Here is a 19,487-nt window from a genome sequence, read left to right as displayed (position 1 = left end):
TTAGTCATTCACTTAGATTAGTTAAAACTTAGTTAGTCTTCTAATTTCTTTGTATAAATAGATTAGAGTTGTAATAGTTTCAATAATTAATTCAATGAGCAGTTTGTTCTTCATCTTTACAATTCGCTCATTCAGGAATCAACACGTTGGTATTTAAATAGCAACAAAGTACTTTACCTTGTTGCAAATGACGAATTTAGGGGAAATGACAAGGAATGTTCGAAACAAGTTTTGTTATAATGTGGGTTTGTAATCTTCCGGTTTTTTGCTGGGTTTCTTTTCTTTAATAACATTTTACCATTAAAAGTACAAATGAAAAATGCAAATACTAATAAAATATTTGGTGGTTCCATTAAAATTATTGAACAAGTTTTATCATATAATCCGTCAATACACAATGATAAAAACAATATTGTTTCTCGTTTTTATTACCCTCACCCACACTCGTTTGCCCTTAGAAAACTAGTGCAATTACTAACCCTGTCGACTGCACATCGATCTATTCACCGAACATCAAACAAACAGGTTTTTGAAATAATTACATTGGCCTAAGCCTTCGCCAAACTGCTGAAATTCATAGGTGTCACAAACTCTTGTCCATCAGCGTAAGCCAGTGTAAGAGCTGCATGTCGAGCAGCAGCCTCAGTGGGGTGAAACTCATCCCAAAATATGTAATGATTACGATTTCTGCAAAGTTTTGATCCCGATTCACACCTGGTTTCTGCATTAAATGTTCCATTTCCGCAGCAAGCTGTTTCAACCACTTGGAATCCTAAAACATTGGGACCAGATTCTTGAATATGCATATCAATATCAGAAAATTAATGGTCTTATTGAAGGTTATGTTGTTTACCACTTGCACGACGATTATCAATGAAATCCATGATGATGTTATAGGTGTTTCCCAATGAGTAAACGACTCCTTGATTTATTGAGCTGAAATTTTGCAAGAGGGATTCAATTGATGCATGGAAAACTTGTGCAAGTTCATTCATGGCTTCTACACAACTGCCATTGCCACCCATCTGGTAATTAATGTAGCGTTCCATTGGACAACAACCCAGCGGTGGAACTCCTATTATTCCAAATTTTCTAGCTCCAAGATCATACAAATTCTGTCAATATTGATGTAGAGAAGAAAATGAAAGTGAGTAGGATTTGAAGAATCATCGGAAATGCTTAGTTACACAGAGAATTAACACTCAAATTCCACTAAATTTAACCATTCTATTATCGTGGATGCTCTCTAAGCATTTTAGGCTTTCTATCTCCAACTTACTAAAAAATATTACTTACCTTCAGCGTTTGATCATGTTAATTTCTGTCTCAACAAAAGAAAATTACCTGTAGATGGATGGCATAGGATGCGGTGAGATTGGCGATGAGTTGCTGTGGTTGTGTCTCATTCCGAAATAGAGAGTTTTGTTTCTCGAAAAAGTCATTGCTTCCGACGCTAATGATGTAATGGGACATCCCTATGAAAAGTTCAGCTGTCCCGTTCCCTAATACCTGTGACATATTCCCACGAACTGTCGCAAATTGTTGAATTTGCTCACATAGAGGAACAACCCTTATCTGTCCAAGTATTAATTAATTAAGTTTGCAGCAGATTATAAACAACATAAAGCTACAATTTTTTTAAGAAACGAACGATTGATACGCATGTGCATGTAATTGTGGGATACACTTACGAATTTTTCACGTCCAGTGTCGCGTAGAATACCAGATCCTCCTGAAGCAAAGTTTGCGCCTCGGATTATCTGTAACAGGAAAGTGTCCGGATTCTGAACGAGAGTGAGAAAAGGTGGCGGACTAAAATCATAACCGTTCATGTACGAAGCTGCATATATCAATAAACCAAGTTAAATTACCACTTTTCCTTGATAAAAATAGAGCTTGATATGAAGATTAAGATTATTATCATATCAGTTATATATATATGCGTAACGAAAAACCAAAATCTAATTAACTAAGACCTAAAATTCCATGTCTGTGGTTCCTGAATACATCGTTACACACGTTACCTACAAACTGCTAACTGTTTCCCTTTGAAAATGCCGTATTTATGAATATATAGCACTTCGCTCGCTGATGTGAAATCATGAAATAGTTTTTTTTTTTTTTTTTTTTTTTCCGTACCAAGTAAGTCGGCACTGTTGAGGCCATTGCTAAATCTCCCTGTTGAGACGGAATCAGGATAATCGATGCCATAATGAGGGTGATCAGCCCTCGCTGTGCTATCATCGAAGTGGTTATTAGTTCCAACATCCAGTAAAGAATCTCCAAAGATGAAAAGTCCTCCATGGATGTCAATTCCTGTGGTGGTCTTCGTTATGGTTGCAACAGTTACTACACATAGCAAAACGAGGGTAGAACTACCCTTCATTACCTTTGATGTTAGTTTTCTCTTGATGATGATGAATATGCAGAAACACGATCCAGTGTTGACACTGACGATCTTTGTGATGTCTATATATAGTAAGAAAAAGAACAGGTGGATGATGTCGATATTTTAAAAGGTCACTGTCGAGAGTACCTGGAAATTTGGTCCAGTTTCGGCAATTACTTTAGGTTGTTTTCTATAAAATACTATTTTTTGGTAGGTTTCATGGAACTAGATATATGAAACATAAACATGCTCCCAATATGCTTCGTTCATGCTAATGCATGATAAAAAGTTAAGTTTGGTTTAGCATTGGGAGACAATTACTAAGGCTTTTTAATCTGGTCGATTAATCTGTGAAAAAACCGACAGAATAGCTTATAAAACACTTGCCGACCAAAAGGAAAAGGTATTTATTAAAATATTGATTAATTATGGCGAGCCATCCTGATAGTATCATCACATTTGAAACGTCAACGATTTAATTGTTTAAAAGGGAAATGACGTCGTCAGCGATAACGTTCATGGTTGATATGGTTTTCACTCAACCTCCCCCCTCTCATAACGTTAGCGATAACATCCACCGTCTCGTTACTAGGCGATACATCGTTTACAACCGGATGAACTGTACAAGCGATAACGTGCACTGTGGATAACATCATTACCTTGGTGATTAATTGGATGAAATATAGCGGTAATTTGAATGACCGTAAATGGATTGTTTGGAGTTGTAATCCTTTTGACCTTCTATAAGTTGTTTGTTTTGTGTTGTTTTTTCACTTTGCCTTTGTTTCTTTATGGGTAGGTGCTAATATACAATAATCTAGGGCAAATATGTGTGTTGTATATTGCATAGGAAACACGTACAAAAGAATATATATAGACACAATATTTACATCCAGAACCCTTTAATATATATAACTAACTATTTGTTTAATATCCCCCCCCCGCAAGCTATGTCTGGGAAGCGACTTGTAGCTTGGATCTTAACATAACAAAATGTTGTGAGGACAAAGGTTTGATAAACACATCTGCAATCTGGTCATCGGTGGAACTGAACTGAACTTGAAGTTGTTGTTGTGCAACCTTCTCTTGAACGAAGTGAGAGTCTATTTCCACGTGCTTTGTGCGAGCATGGAAAATAGGATTAGCCGACAAGTACGTAGAACCAAAGATTATCGCACCATAACGTTGGAGCATATTTGATGGGAATGCATAGTTCTTGTAAAAGTACTCGAATCCATGTGATTTCTGCGACTGTATCAGCCAACGCTTTGTATTTCGACTCCGTGGACGACCAAGAGGCAGTCTTTTGTTTTTGTGCGGACCAAGAAACAAGATTAGAACCAAGATATACTGCATATTCCCCCATAGATGGATAGTCGTCCAGACAGGCCGCCCAGTCAGCATCTGAGAATCCTATCAACGAATTATACGCAGAATAGGTGTACACGTGAAGAATTGTAAGAGAGTCATGGGTGAACCGTAGGCCGTAGGTATCGATACCATGTAAGTACCAAAGAATCCAATTAACAACCGACAAATGATTGTTAGTTGGTGAGTGCATGAATTGGTAGACCTTGTTGACTGCAAAAGCGATATCCGAGAGGCTCAGGGTAACATACTACAGGGCACCCACTATCTGGCGGTAATTAGCTAGGTTAAAGAAGGCATGGCTGTCCCTAAGGGTGATGGTGTTTCCGGTAAGGATGATGTCATCGAAGTAGACCAACATATATTAGAGAGTGCCATTGTGTGAGTAGATAAACAGGGACGAGTTTGTCTTGGAGCCCTGAAAACCGAATGAATGAAGGGTAGAAGAGAGCTAGTGGAACCAGGATCGCGTTGCCTGCTTGAGGCCGTAAAGTGATTTATGAAGCAGGAAAACATGATTTGGTCTCTTTTCGTCTACATAGCCCGGAGGTTGGAATAGATAGTCTCCTGAAGATCTCCATGGAGGAAGGCATTTTGTACAACAGTTGCCTGAGAGACCATTTTTGGGTTACGGCTAAGGATAAGATAACATGAATGGTGGTCACTTTAATTACTGGGCTAAAGGTCTCGTGATAATCGATGCCCGATTGTTGTCGGAAACCTTTGGCAACAAGTCGAGCTTTGTAGCGTGTAACCTTTCCATTATGATATTTCTTTAGTTTGTATGCCCAATTACATTCCACAACATTAGAGTTCGGGGCCCGAGGAACCAAGGTCCAGGTACAATTCTGCATAAAAGCAAAGTACTCATTAGTCATGACACTACGCCAACGGGGATCCTTGTTGGCAATGGTAAAGGAAGTAGGTTTTTGGTCAGGAGAAGGACCGATAGTTTGGTTAGCGGTGGGATGGAATGGTGTGGCATTTTTGGGGTTAGGGCGTAGGTTCAGTGGTCTGGGATGGGGTTGGACGGGGCCGCATGTGGTAGATGTAGTAATGGGAGCTGGAGTATTAGTTGTGGGAGGTGTCGGTGGGGGTTTGGGTTACCGTTTGTATGTGTGGATGAGTGGTGGAAGGGGCATTTATTAGGCAACAAGATTAGCCAATGTGAGGCTGGGCGGTGTGGAGAGTGGAAGCTTGGGCAAGAGAGACATCAGGGACAAAAATGGCGGGGGTGGGTTGTTTGTGGCTGTTCTGAAAGCTTGGGCAAGAGAGACATCAGGGACGGTTTTGTTCATCAAGTAGTCATGGTCTTGGAGGAGACTATGGAGTTCTGTAAAGGCTGTTGTGAATTGGTGGCCAAGAAGTGTCCTTTTCAGGCCATTATATTCATCCCTGAGTCCCAAGATGATCATGAGGACGAGATCATTGTCTTTTGTGGGTTCGCCAATGTTAGTGAGAGCGTTGGCATATGTTTGGGATGTTGTCAAGTAGTCCGAAGAAGATTCATCATCTTTCATCTCGAGTTTGCGAAGTTGTGTTTTAAGAGTGAATTACCCGGAAACTGTGTGCAGAGCGTAGGCTCGTTCGAGGGACAACCATAGTTCCCGAGAGGTGGTGCCTAGGACGTATTAGAAGGACTCCTCCGATATTATAGACGTGATCAACATACATACGTGGGTGTCATTGCAGATCCATGCGATATAACTATAATTCGGTAGCAGTTGTGATATTGCTGTGGCAGTCTTGGATGATTTTCAGGACTGAGCCAAAGTAATAGTTTCTGGTGGACATTGAATGGATCCATCCGGGTAACAAAAAAGATTGTTTGTGACCAGAAATGGCTCGAACATGGCGTTCCAATAGCCATAATTGTTAGATGATAGTTTAAATCCAAACTTGAGAGAGTTGTGAGTTGTTTTCTCTATGGAGGTGAAGGTTGTGATGTCCGCCATTAGAGAAAGAAGAAGAAGAAGAGAAAAAAACGATGAACAATGTTGTGTGATGAAGAATGTTCCAACGATGAACAATGTCCCGACGATGAAAAGTGTTCCGAAGATGAATAGTACCTAGGCCGGATTAGCGTTGTAACCCTAAGGTGGCTCTGTTACCACAATAATCTAGGGTAAATCTGTGTGTTGTATATTGCATAAAAAACAAGTATAAGGGAATATATATATATATATATATATATATATATATATATATATATATATATATATATATATATATATATATATATATATATATATATATATATATAGGGAGTGTTCAATCGAGAATATTTTTCCCGCGAGAACATTTGAGAACAGAAGTTATATTTTAATTTTCCAAGGTGACATAATTGTAAATAACTTAACAATTGGTTCGAACATATCACGTTTAAAAAATAAGGGGGTATAATTGTTAAAAGGAATATAAACTATTTCAAAACATACATTATCGGAATACTCGATTTACGAAAACAAAACCCCTCATTTTCTCTCAACAAAAAACCCTCGCTTCTCATCAACATTTCATCAATTTTCAAATATTTTCAACGAAAATAAAGAAAATGTCATAAAAAACAAGGAAAACGCCATCAAAAACTTCATCGAAAGGTATCACAACGTATATTTGACGTTTTTTTTGCTAAATATCACTAGATTTCATGATTATCAACATTTTTTTTTGATGAATATCACTCGATTTTCGAGTTTTCCTAATGTTAGTTTGATCAATATACAGGAAATCGACATTATTCAAAAAAAAAATGAAATCAAACCCTAGTTTAGATGTTGAACAATTTACTATAGTTTTCTCTTAAATAACACTCAGTTTTACTAGTATTAACATTTAATTTATTTATTTAGTGTTCTGTTATTTATTTATTGTGTAAATACAGTTGGTTTGTGTAAACGTTTGAGAAAAAACCATTCCGGAAAGATGATAGATCCAAAAAACATAAATGAAGGTGATAAATCATATAACTATGATCAATCATATATGACTTGCTGATGAATTCTTAATTATAATGAGCGTTTGTAATCATCTATGATTTAATGATGTTATAATCTCAAAAATGATTGAATCACAAGTGAATATATTTATACATTGAACAAAGATTGAATCAGATGTGATCACAATCTATTTGTACATCTTAGAAACCATTAAAGAGCAACCAAAACCTAAAGAAACGATTACTCAAAGATTTACAAAAGCAACAACAAGAAGACAAACTCAAAAAGGTAATAGTTAAATTATTCAATAATCAGTTCTGATTCATGTATTTTATGTGTATAATCAAATATGATTTTCTAATTATATCTGTATTTTTTTTAGTACAAAAAAAGAAAATAAAAGCCTACACAAAAAATCTAATGAAATAAAAATAAGAAGAAAATCACCAAGAATTATAGCTGAAAAATGTATATTTCAATCACAAATGAGTCTATATAATAATATAAAAAAATTGAAAAAATGATCCCTGTGGTTTGTCAATTTTTGTAGGTAAGGTCCAAAAAAAAGTTTATTAGCAATAAATTTTCTTATTTGATGGTTTTGTTGTGGTTTTGATACCAACCTCGTTAAGTTTAACAACATAACTGTTAACTTTTGACAAATGATGGATTTATCCCTAGGACCATTTCTGCAGTTTATCTTTTAACCAAACTACAATGACCAATTATGCAATTTTTCTTTTTCATTTTATTGAATTATGATATATTAATTATTTTAATTACTTTTTTCTTTTTAACTTTTTTCTTATTGTATTTTTTTATTGGATTATTATATTCATTTAATTAGTTTTTGTAATTTTTTTATTTCGTTAATTCATTTGATTATATTATTATATATTAATAAATGTAAATTTTAATATATTACATTTATATATTAATAAATATTACTTTTTATTATTAATTTTTTTAATTGATTTTTTTCAATTACTTCTTTTTTGCATTAATTTTTTTTTATGGAATTATTATATATTAACAAATATTATTTTAGCATATAATATTTATCTATTAGTAAGTGTTACTTTATTGGATTATTAATTTTATTTAACTAATTTTATTTAATTTTTATTACATTAGTTCTTTTTATTATATTATTATTTTAAATTTATTATTTTTATTTATAATAAATAATATAATTTAATTATTTTTTAATTATTTTTATTTTTAGTATATAATATTTTAACTTGTGATTTTGACATATAAAATTTTCCTAAAAATATTTCTGCATGAATTACCAAATATGAGTATTCGCTACTCGACGGTCGGTCGAACGAGTACCACGAGTTCTATAACTTTTTCACCACTTGTAGTGGCTATGATGGTTTGAAAACCCTCGATCTAACATTGTCATCATCGATGGTCGTATCTGTAATGAATGGTCATCTGGAGGAAGTATGCTATTTGGGGTTTATTTCACATCGTATGGGTAGTCAACTGATGTAGTTTTCATCGAGAATGACCGACTGTAGTCGATGATCAATGATTTCCATCAAGATGATACGACGATGCAAGGTGGTAAAATGCAACGAATGAAGGAGCTGACCCAGAGTGTTTGATATTTTCATTTAAAACAATATAGAAAGAAATTAAAATAAAATAAAAACAATTAAATAAATATTATTTATTATAAATAAAAAAATAAATTTAATTTATTAAATCCAATAAAAAGAACTAATGCAATAAAAAAATAAAAAAAATAATTAAATGAAATTAATAATCCAATAAAGTAACACTTACTAATAGATAAATATTATATGCTAAAATAATATTTGTTAATATATAATAATTCGATAAAAGAGAATTAAGACAACAAAGAAGAAATTAAAAAGAAATCAATTAAAATAATAATAATAATAAACATAATATTTATTAATATATAAATATAATATATTAAAAATAATATTTTATTAATATATAATAATACAATCAAAAGAATTTACGAAATTAAAAAAAATAAAAAAAATTAATTAAATGAATTTAATAATCCAAAATAGTAACACTTACTAATAGATAAATATTATAATATCTATGTATAAGATGAAAGTAACTATGCACTCACCTGAGAAGGTGGTGACTCGGTACTCAGATTTCGGCGTTCTTTATATATACGGAACCCTTGAGACATATTCTACAACTTGTTTAAGATTATTTATTCTAAATAATCTTTTGTTGAAAAGTCGTTTTCGACCCCTATTATCTCTATATTGACTAGCACGGATCTACGGGCGTTACAATTATCTCACCCTTAGGATGATTACGTCCCAGAATCATCAACGAAACAGGACTCACATGATGACTCCATACGTTATCTCTTCATCCTAAGTAATAACTGTAACTTTGATGTTTCTTTGAATGAGTATCTAACTCTAAGACTTCCTGACTGCAGGCGGTTCCCGATCTTGGACCCGTTCTCTATCTCATGTTAGACTTCTAATCATGATCTTTATGTCGCGATCTCAATCTTTATTGGACACTCCTTTTTTAACAAACTTGAGATAAGTTTCTTCCTTCGATTATCATAATAGACCGATGGGTCATGTTCTAATGACCTCCCATCGCATGATACATCGCTTGGACTCATGTCTTTTAGAGTCAAATTCCAGAACAGACTATACCTTCCTTCATGTTCTAACCACATCTTAAAAGGTAGCATTTCTAGCTACAAGCAACCATCGCGATACCTCTACCGATCACTTCAATTATCTTTTACTTCAATCTTATGGCTTAAGTCAGATGTTACATCGAACTTGGTTCTCTGAACCACATAACATACTCAGCGTAGTCGGAGTCAAATTGATATGACCACTAGGGTTGGAATAACAATCATCTTCTTAGTCATTACCGAAACGATGGTAACGACATATATGAACAAAACGGAATCAATTAGTAGCTTCTTGGTAACCTTGTGACTTTCCCCGATCCAAGCGTGAATCCTGTGCTTCCGGTATATGAATCTACTACCTTTCACACCGACTCATACTCGTCCCAAATATTGTCTCGTAGTCCCCAAGTCCTAAAATCACAAAACAATTTAACACATACGAGTGTGTCCAAATAATCATAAAATTTTCCGTAGACTCTACTAGGACTTCTTCCATGAATATCTTCAATCATCAATTCTGCTTCAACTCGGTTGGTGATGGACATTCCAGATGATAGAAAAACTTTAGAAATTACACCAATCATTCTATCATCCCGCCAATTAAATGTGTACATTCAGATGTGCCCTACTTCTATAGACTTACTGTTATTTTTATCAGACATATTCTAAACGCAAGATACCTCTCTTATGATATTTTCCGATATGTATCATTCAGTATCGTAAGCCATCTCATTTCCTCTATTTTCCCAATCATGGTTCGCATCACTTCCTGAACTTCTGCCATCGTGATAGGTTCGGGTGCAGGCGTAACAACCGATGTATGACCCATCACATTCTTAGGCTCAGGTTGTCATCTTCCTATTGTTTTGTACACCCATGCATACGTTCGGTGTACCGAGACGAGAATTTAAGATAGGAAAGATTTTATTTACGATAGACGTATAAATCTCCTTGTCACACCGAAACGTTACATGCTAGTTCTAATATCGTAATCATACACTTAGAATCCTGAACACATAAGGTTTCAAGATCCAGTTGGCAACAGACCATAGATACGAACAAATAACAACATATAAGACATCTTTATAGCTATAACGTAATTCATTTAGCACATAAAACATTTTAGGCATATTTCCTAAAATAAACTAGTGCTCGTGTCTAAATTATAAAATACACTCATCTCACAATCATCGCTTAGCATTCTAAGTTTAAGTCTAGAAATTTCCTACAAATTCCTAGTTCGCTTAAACTAATGCTCTGATACCAACTATGACATCCCCACTTTCTCGGCCAGAAAAGACCGATTTTGTTTATGCTTTATAAAAATCAGAGTACCTCTTTTAATAAAAATGTTGCAGAATTTATTCCCAGAAAAAAAACACGATACATATGTTATCTAAGCATTTCCGAAGAAACGTATTTTAATTATTTTAAAACATTTGGGATGTCATCGTCAATACAGAAACATAAGCATAAACAGAAATTACATTTATTTACACTAGTGATCTATATCTCCTTAATCTCTTAGTGTAATGTCACTTCATATCGACACCTGTGATATAAATAAATTGAGTGGGTCAGGCTGGGAAACCTGGTGAATACATAGGGTTTTCAACCCACAATAATATAATTATTATGTTTAAACAATCAAACAATCAACCCAATTACCCATCCCCATTATCTTCTTTAGTCTTAAAGATCTACCCTAAGAATCAACTATTCCTCGTTCACTCAATCCTAAGGAATCGGCACGAAGTCCATTGCTGCCACGGTTTACACAACGGGCACTAAGTCTGCATAGTCGCCAGGGTTTAGGCATCAAGTCTGCATGATCACTAGGGTTTAGGCATCAAGTCTACATGATCACCAGGGTTTAGGCATCAAGTCTGCATGATCACCGGGGTTTAGGCATCAAGTCTGCATGATCACCTAGGTTTAGAGTACACCGGGTGAACACATCGTTCACAACACCTACAGGTTGCGAGCATGCTAGTGTTCCACTGGATTGTCTAAAATAGTCTGTGGTTGTCATCCATACTCTGCTGAATGACGGGGTCATCGTTTGGGAAAAGGCTTCTCACATCGTCCACCTCTCACCCTCACCTCGAGGTCTATAACACCTCTCAACTCATCAACCAACTCATATTTCATCTATTAGATCTACCCATGTTTTACCCCAACATTATCGTAGATATAAAATACATATACAATTTAAATCATTTAAAACATGTACAAAATCGTTCATCTAGCATAGACAGTAAGTACTTAGATAATATGCACACATAGCACGTAATTTATATAAAATACTTCATATCTATGTGTAAGATGAAATTAACTATGCACTCACCTGAGAAGGTGGTGACTCGGTACTCGGATTTCGGCGTTCTTTATATATACGGAACCCTTGAGACATTTCTGCAACTTGTTTAAGATTATTTATTCTAAATAATCTTTTGTCGAAAAGTCATTTTCGACCCCTATTATCTCTAAATTGACTAGCCCGGATCTACGGGCGTTACAAACAAACACCAATGAATACATATTTCATGTAATAATCAAAATAAGATTAAACATATTTATAACATAAAAATAAATAACATAAAAATACTTGATAATAAATGATAAATCACATATGATTATATTCAAAATCACATTACAATTACTTGATGAGAAACTATTCAATCACATATGATTACAATCATCATCACAACAGTACAATTCTTGACATTGATAAATCATATGCGATTTGAAAAATAACTACATCATAATACTTGTTAAGCATTAATCAATCATCAATCTTATATGATTATATATGATCAATCACATATGATTATAATCATAATCAAAATATCATACATGTTAATCATTCATCAATCAGATATGATTACAATAATAATCACATCGGTATAGTTATTTAAAAAATATAAATCACATATGATTAGAAACATAAATACAAGAAAAACTTACTTATTTGTACGAAATGTTGCATCAAATGACATAACATCTCCGAATTCACTATAGTATACTTTATCTGTTTCATCAACCCAAAACATTGCATTTAACACATTATTCTCATCACATTTATAAAAAAATGAATACTTCAGATAGTTGTTTTTCCGATCATTCATCTTGTTCACAGTAAGTTGAGCATCTCTGAAGCCAATAATAGAGCCCATATCCCTTTTAAAATTTCTGTAATCTACAGTCTTGCCCCTTACATACTGAAAACCACCTTTCAAAGTTGATTTGAGTTTGTAAGCTTTTGTAGCACCCCTTTTTGCAGTAGACGCCCGAACAATGAACTCCTTGTCAGAGTATGAAAGAGTCCTTGTACTTTCTAAGTGAAATGTATCTTCAAGATCGTGGTTGTGATTTTCTTGAAACTTATCAAACTTATACTCACATGTTCCTTTGACACGTTTCATAATAATTTTGGCTCTACAATATGTAACCCTATAGATTGTATTACGTTCCATTGGATTCAATTTCGGTTAACCCATCCTGTTACAAATCAAAAACCTATGCTTTATTACATCACCAACTTTCCTTAGTGTACTCAAACGAACATCAAAACCATCCTTCTCTGCATATCTTCTATAAAAATTAACTCCCTCATTCACATCTTTGAACCTCATCTCCTTAGTAGGTTTAAACTCATTAGGAACATCTGGTTTGATATCATGCAGAACCTCTGACATATAAAACTCTGATAGACAACTTGAACTAGTCCTACTATTTGAATTTGCATGATTACAAGAACTAGAACATTCACTTGTATGATCAAATATAGAAAACATTTTAATCATATATTATTATAAAAGAAACAATTGAGTATACATAAATCAATGCAATATAAAATCACATGTGATTAATAATAAAATTCCTTGTATAATCATATGCGATTAAAAGAAATAATTGAACATATATAAACTAAAAATATGTCAATATTTATTCAAATATAAAAAAATGGATAATCAGTTATGATAACTCTATATTAAACATAATTATTAAAAAGCTAATTAATAATCACATAAGATTAACAAAACATATTAATTTAACACTAATAAATTACTTATAATCACATGTTATTATATAATGAATTCATTATTAATCACATGGGATTATATAATAAATTCATTATCATTCACTTGTGATTATATATATATATATATATATATATATATATATATATATATATATATATATATATATATATATATTCAATTCTAAAAAACATTAATACTTAAAAAAAATACTTATATAATAATAACAGATTAAATAGGTATTTAATTTTTTTTACCTTAAACAATAATGTTTTGAATTTGATGACTTGAATGTTCAAAATCTTCATCGACGTAATTTGTGATTTGATGACTTGAATGTTGAACATCTTCATTAACATCTTCAATACTAATTTCATTTTCATTTCTACATAAATTAACATTATCACCTGTAAAAGATATTATGAATCAATAGAACATGTCATTAACAACATAAATAATTATTATTACAACATATATTAATAATATACGATTTAAAAAACTATAACATAAAATGTAAATGTTCATAAGATTTATGATTATAACATATATCAATCGTATGTGATTTTAAACATATATGACTAAAACATTTATGATTATAACATATATTAATCATACATGATTAAAATACTTATATTATACTTTATAAATATACATGATAATACTGTCACTTGAAGAACATGATTGTTAGCTCAATGAGGGGGCTTTTGGAATCCAATACTGAATCTTTTAAAGCCAATAACCTATTAATTAACAACGACTTTCTACTTTTGCATTGATTTATATGCAACAACACAAAATCACATGGTGTACATGTTGAATAATGAAGAAACTACTGGAAAAGATCCTAATCACATGTGATTGAAATAATAGATTACAAATAAATACTAATCACATGTTTTTTTTTGTTTTTTTTTTAATTTTTGAATGTTTTAGGTTTTTCTACAACTATCAAAGCAGCTACAAGGCAAGAAACTACTGGAAAAGATCCTAATCACATGTGATTGAAATAATAGATTACAAATAAATACTAATCACATGTTTTTTTTTTTAATTTTTGAATGTTTTAGGTTTTTCTACAACTATCAAAGCAGCTACAAGGCAAGAAACTACTGGAAAAGATCCTAATTAGATGTGATTGAAATAATACTAATCACATGTTTATTTTGAATATTTTAGTTTTTTCTGCAACTATAAAAAGCAGCTACAAGGCAAGAATCGACAATGAATATTTTGTACATTTTGATAGAATAAACTTTAACCTAACTTTGAATCAAAACATTAAACAACTGATTGGATTACCAAAATACATGAAATAAACACAAATGCGATACTTTAATCATCAAAAAAAAAGTTATACATAGTGAATATTTTGTACCTTTTGATAGAACGAACCGTGACATAACTTCTTCGACGACGACGACACAATTACTTCTATATAAGAATCGAAGAAAAAAATGAATTTTGTAAGAATAATCTTAGAAATCGTTAATTCCATAAAATTCAATGATAATCAATCAGTTCTCAGTTGATACTCTCGATCAAACTTTCATTAAAAACATAAAGAAAATCAAATGAGAATATGGTAATAGTTACAAATTTACCGAAATAGCTTGAACGCAATTAGAAAACAAAATCGCATGTTTTTTTAACTTACAGGCTAAAAAATGTTCTAATTTGAACATAACTCTCTCTCTATATATATATATATATATCCAAAATAGGGGGCGGAACACGAAAACTAAAACTAGAAGACCCGGAACTAAAGTTTTTTAAAAGTCATATAAATGAGCATTTTGTGGTCGTTTCTATCTATAAGTTGATATTTCTACATCTAAAAAAGCAATGGTGCGCTCTTGAGTGAAACTTGATATTGCCTTTTAAAATTTCGTCAATAGTTAATTTTTTTTTTCATGTTAATATCCATTACATATCAAAGTTAATTAGCAATTAACAAACAGTAAAATAAAATGATAATTAACAAATATTTTTTTAACAACTAATTATGTTACTATAGTGAGCTTGTTTTACAAAGATTTTAATTTTCATACGAACAATTAACATATCAGTATATAAACTAACTAACCAGTATTAAGATAAATAACAATTAATAAACAGATTTCTATGGAGCAAAATCATTATAAACTGTTGATTCAACTTTGACGAATGTTCTCAACTTTCAAAAAAAAAAAAAGGTAACATATTTTTAATTACATAATAGTTATGAGTAAATTAATAAATAATAAATTAGCAAAAAAGTTGACAGCTACTTTAAGCTTTTCACGATGGTATCTTCAAAATCATTAACCATCGTTACTTTTAACTAGTAACTATTAGGAGAGATACAAAGAACAAGAAATAGGAAAGAAAATGTACAAGTTATTTTTTCCGGTTGAGGAACACGATTGCATGTACGACGCCAGTTGGAAGCGGTCACGGATGCGGAAAACGAAGAGCAGATAGATATGGCGCAATGAGGTGAGTAGCAAGGACTGACAACAGTTGGTGAACGACAGATGTGAGAACTCCGATGACAGATTTATTTTCCGGTGAGCCTCGATAGCTCTTTTTCCGGCGGAAGAAAAATATTTTTTAGGGTTTCGTATCTTCTCAAATATTAAGTTAAGAAGGTATACATCAAAATAGGTTTTGGTTATGTTATATGGTTTTCTAAATAATTGGTATCCTAACAAAATAGGATTATCTTTGATTTTTTTTTGGTGTGTTTGTAAATTGGTTATTTTTGTTTAATGATTTGTTTGTCTCCAAATAATATACGTTTGGTATTTTTTTTAATTCGTTAAGTGTAAACAATAACTCAAAAATCTTAGAGGGGCTATAATGTTGGTTTTATAATTTGTTTTAGAGTCTGTTACATGAACATTACTGTATCCAGACATTACCAAGTCAAAAACCAGGGGGCCATGGCCCCCCTAGCCCCTTAGAGGCTCCGCCATTAATATGTTTGCTCACGACAATTGTAACCTCTCGGGAGAATCGATGACTGCATCTTTGATGCACTGCTAGTACTAGTGCAACCGAGAATCATTAATTGGATAGTTGTAAATAGCCCCAAGGCTATGGAACAAAAGAGTATCCTGGGCCTACACCGAGGTGTTGACGACGATTTTCAAATCTCCTCAAGTAGGATTCGAACCTACGTCCAATCAGTTAACAACCGATTGCTCTACCACTGAGCTACTGAGGAACAATGGGAGATTTGATCTCATAAAGTTCCATTCCCGTTCTCGACCCATGACCAATATGAACTCGAAGCTTTCTTCCCAACTCCCAGAACTTCTTTGTAGTGGCTCCCTTCCATGCCTCATTTTACAGGGAACCCCAAAGTGGCTCTAAACCAAAATCGTTACCCAAACAAGCATCCATAAATATACTTAATCTTTTTGTACCAAGAAATAGAACCAATGGCTTTATAGTCCATTCCGACTTTATCCATAGGATTATGTATAACTTTTTCTATGGGCATAACATACCATAAACGAGCCGAAACTCCTTATAGATATTAACAGAATAAAACTAAAACTTTTGGTAATCTTCTATTATTGCAGATATGTATATCATTTATATTAACTATAAAATAATAGTTATTACATTTAGTTTATATGAAACTATAATTAATTTGAACAATAGATAAAATAATGTTTATTAAAATCAAATCATTTAATGGTTTCTACTCATATTTTACGTATGTATAACATTAGTTATATTTGTCAACTATTTTTATATACTGTTGTTATGATTTATTAATTTCTTTTAAAAAAAATAACGGTATTTTAATTTCATCATGGTGATTTTGTAATCTAACATGATTTAGTTTCTAAGTTTCTATTAATTTTAACTATTATTATTATTATTATTATTATTATTATTATTATTATTATTATTATTATTATTATTATTATTATTATAAATTAATTTAAAAACAATTGAATTGAGTTTTATTTATTATAAAATATAGTTTCCAGATACCTTTTAGTTTATTCGATTCATCGATTTAGGTTCTTTTATATTTATTATATTTACTGTTTTCCTTTTAACTATGTTAAAAATATATATATTGAATTTTTTTTAGACAAAATTGCAAAAATGATCCCTGTGGTATGCATTTTTTTGGGGTTTTGGTCCAAACCACGAGTTTTTTGGGTTGGTAGTCTTTTTGAGCTATATTGTTTGCAGTTTTGGTCCCTGTCCAAACTAAAATGACTATTATACCCTTAATGAATTTAGTTTTCATTTTTCTTTTACTTTTTAAAATTGTTATTATTAATAAATATAAAAGTGGGTCCACTTATCCTCCCTCTCTCTCTCTCTCTCTCTCTCTCTCCCTCTCTCTCTCGCCATCCACCATACCACCTGCTAGCCTCCCGTCGGTCACTAAATGCCACCGTAAATCCCACAACTACACCACCCCTACTGCCACCACCTTCTCCCCACCGGAAACAACCATCCCAACCTCACTCGACTGTTGGAGCAACCTACGACCACCAAACCACCTCCTTTCCATCCCCCTTCTCCTTCACGTTCGTTACCAGCAGAAGAGAAACAGGGCAACAAGGTCGCCTCCTGATTGCTATAAGAACTAACCATCCCAACCCCACTCGACTGCTGGAGCAACCTCCGCCTACAATCTCGATGCAACCTAAATGAAAGTAATTAAATACCATCTAATACCCAAACTATACCATCCTAAATTAAGGGACGTCAACCTTCATAATCCGAAATTAAGCCATCAAACTGAGAAAAAGAAAGAAACTCATCCTTAGATTGAAGCAAAGGTTGTTGATTGGAATACGTAGAACAAACATCAACCAAATACGGTCCCTGTGGTATCGCAACTGATAGGAAGTCGGAAATTGTAGATTGAAACATGGGTTCATCGTTGCCCATGGTTTAGAGAACGCCAGCTTTAGTATACCTTAAAACAATCACACAACAATAAACTCAAAAATTCGATCCAACACAAAATCCGATCATCGGGGATAAAATAAAATGTTACCTGAAGCCGATTAAGAACGTAAGTGTATTTCCCCCGAAGCTCCAGCCGACGGGATTCGACAGATCGGGAAGAAAGGAACGAAGGCAACTAACGGGAAGCTCCTGTGATGGTTGAGAAATCAAGAGGAAAGGATAGGCAGTTGATCTATGGCGAGCCCTGTATGGTTCATTTGCTTCGGTGCCAGTAGCAACACATGAAGGGGAGGAGGAGCAAAGCAGTCGCCAATCAAGGTGGTGTTTTTGGATATGTTAGGAGAGAATGACGATCTGTAGGGGTGTTTTGGGTGGAGTTGCTCGGCCGGAAGAGGAAGGAAAAGGCAGCTCCGGTGGCCGACAACCTCTTCCTTCGTTGGTGGTGAAAAAAATGGGAAGGAATGAAGGAATGTCTTCTACTTGATGAATGAAGGAATGACTGGGGGGAGAGAGAGAAAGAGAGAGAGAGAGAGAGAGAGAGAGAGAGAGATGTGGGCCCAAATTAGTTATTTATTTTCTTTTTCTTTTAAATTAAATAGTAAAAATATAAAAAATATATTAGAAAGGGCATTTTAGTTTTTTCAGTTTTTCGAGGGACCAAAGTCCCAAGCAAACATGGTTAAAAGGACCACCAATCCAAAAAACTCGTGGTTTGGACAAAAACTCCAAAAAAATGCATACCACAGGGACCATTTTTGCAATTTTGTTTTTTTTAAAACATTATTTGATATTTTACTTTATGTTTTAAATTTTACACTAAATCTTTAAGTTTATTTGATATATTAATGTATGTTATTTATTTAATTATATATTGAAGTTAACAAATTAAGTATATCATATTGATAAGTCTTTCATTTATGATAATGTTTACAACTAAAAACATATTTAAGTTAATAAATTAAGTATATTATATGGAAATATAAAGAGTTAGGAGTTTCAAATGAATATGGTAAAAGAAAAAATGCTTCATTTATAATATAATATGATATTTACGATCAAAATATTTTATAATAACGATTATCTTAACCGCGATATACCTATCTTTTAAGAAATCCATTTCACAACATTAATATTTTTTGGACAGCAAGAAATTTTATAAAAGA

The 19,487-nt window shown here is 32.8% G+C and overlaps 2 protein-coding genes and 1 non-coding gene across 3 annotated transcripts; all 3 read right to left on the bottom strand.

The window, feature by feature from the left end:
• Positions 1–548: 548 nt before the first annotated feature.
• On the bottom strand, positions 549–1,025 carry LOC145035668 (GDSL esterase/lipase At1g71250-like). The gene is made up of 2 exons (XM_078984174.1): positions 854–1,025; positions 549–793 (listed from the first exon to the last, which is right to left on the bottom strand). The coding sequence occupies exons 1-2, from the start codon at positions 1,023–1,025 to the stop codon at positions 549–551; spliced, it is 417 nt and encodes a 138-aa protein (XP_078840300.1).
• Positions 1,026–1,438: 413 nt separating this feature from the next.
• On the bottom strand, positions 1,439–2,386 carry LOC145035667 (GDSL esterase/lipase At5g37690-like). The gene is made up of 4 exons (XM_078984173.1): positions 2,140–2,386; positions 1,692–1,840; positions 1,510–1,575; positions 1,439–1,453 (listed from the first exon to the last, which is right to left on the bottom strand). The coding sequence occupies exons 1-4, from the start codon at positions 2,384–2,386 to the stop codon at positions 1,439–1,441; spliced, it is 477 nt and encodes a 158-aa protein (XP_078840299.1).
• A 14,145-nt stretch (positions 2,387–16,531) lies between these two features.
• Positions 16,532–16,603, bottom strand: TRNAN-GUU (transfer RNA asparagine (anticodon GUU)). The gene has a single exon. It is a non-coding gene; the product is annotated as a tRNA-Asn (tRNA).
• Positions 16,604–19,487: the final 2,884 nt, after the last annotated feature.

This window comes from Lactuca saligna, chromosome 3 (assembly GCF_052625555.1).
Source record: "Lactuca saligna cultivar CGN05327 chromosome 3, ASM5262555v1, whole genome shotgun sequence".
In the NCBI taxonomy this organism is placed as follows: Eukaryota; Viridiplantae; Streptophyta; class Magnoliopsida; order Asterales; family Asteraceae; genus Lactuca; species Lactuca saligna.
This window is presented reverse-complemented; position numbering and strand designations above follow the sequence as displayed.

Bases quoted from the DNA above. Each gene is read 5' to 3' on its own strand.
- LOC145035668 (XM_078984174.1), bottom strand. From the start codon at position 1,025: ATGGGTGGCAATGGCAGTTGTGTAGAAGCCATGAATGAACTTGCACAA. The intron at 794-853 runs GTAAACAACATA...TGCATATTCAAG, and splicing joins TGATAATCGTCGTGCAAGTG to AATCTGGTCCCAATGTTTTA.
- LOC145035667 (XM_078984173.1), bottom strand. From the start codon at position 2,386: ATGAAGGGTAGTTCTACCCTCGTTTTGCTATGTGTAGTAACTGTTGCA. The intron at 1,841-2,139 runs GTACGGAAAAAA...TGATATATGCAG, and splicing joins CAACAGTGCCGACTTACTTG to CTTCGTACATGAACGGTTAT. The intron at 1,576-1,691 runs GTAAGTGTATCC...ATACTTGGACAG, and splicing joins ACACTGGACGTGAAAAATTC to ATAAGGGTTGTTCCTCTATG.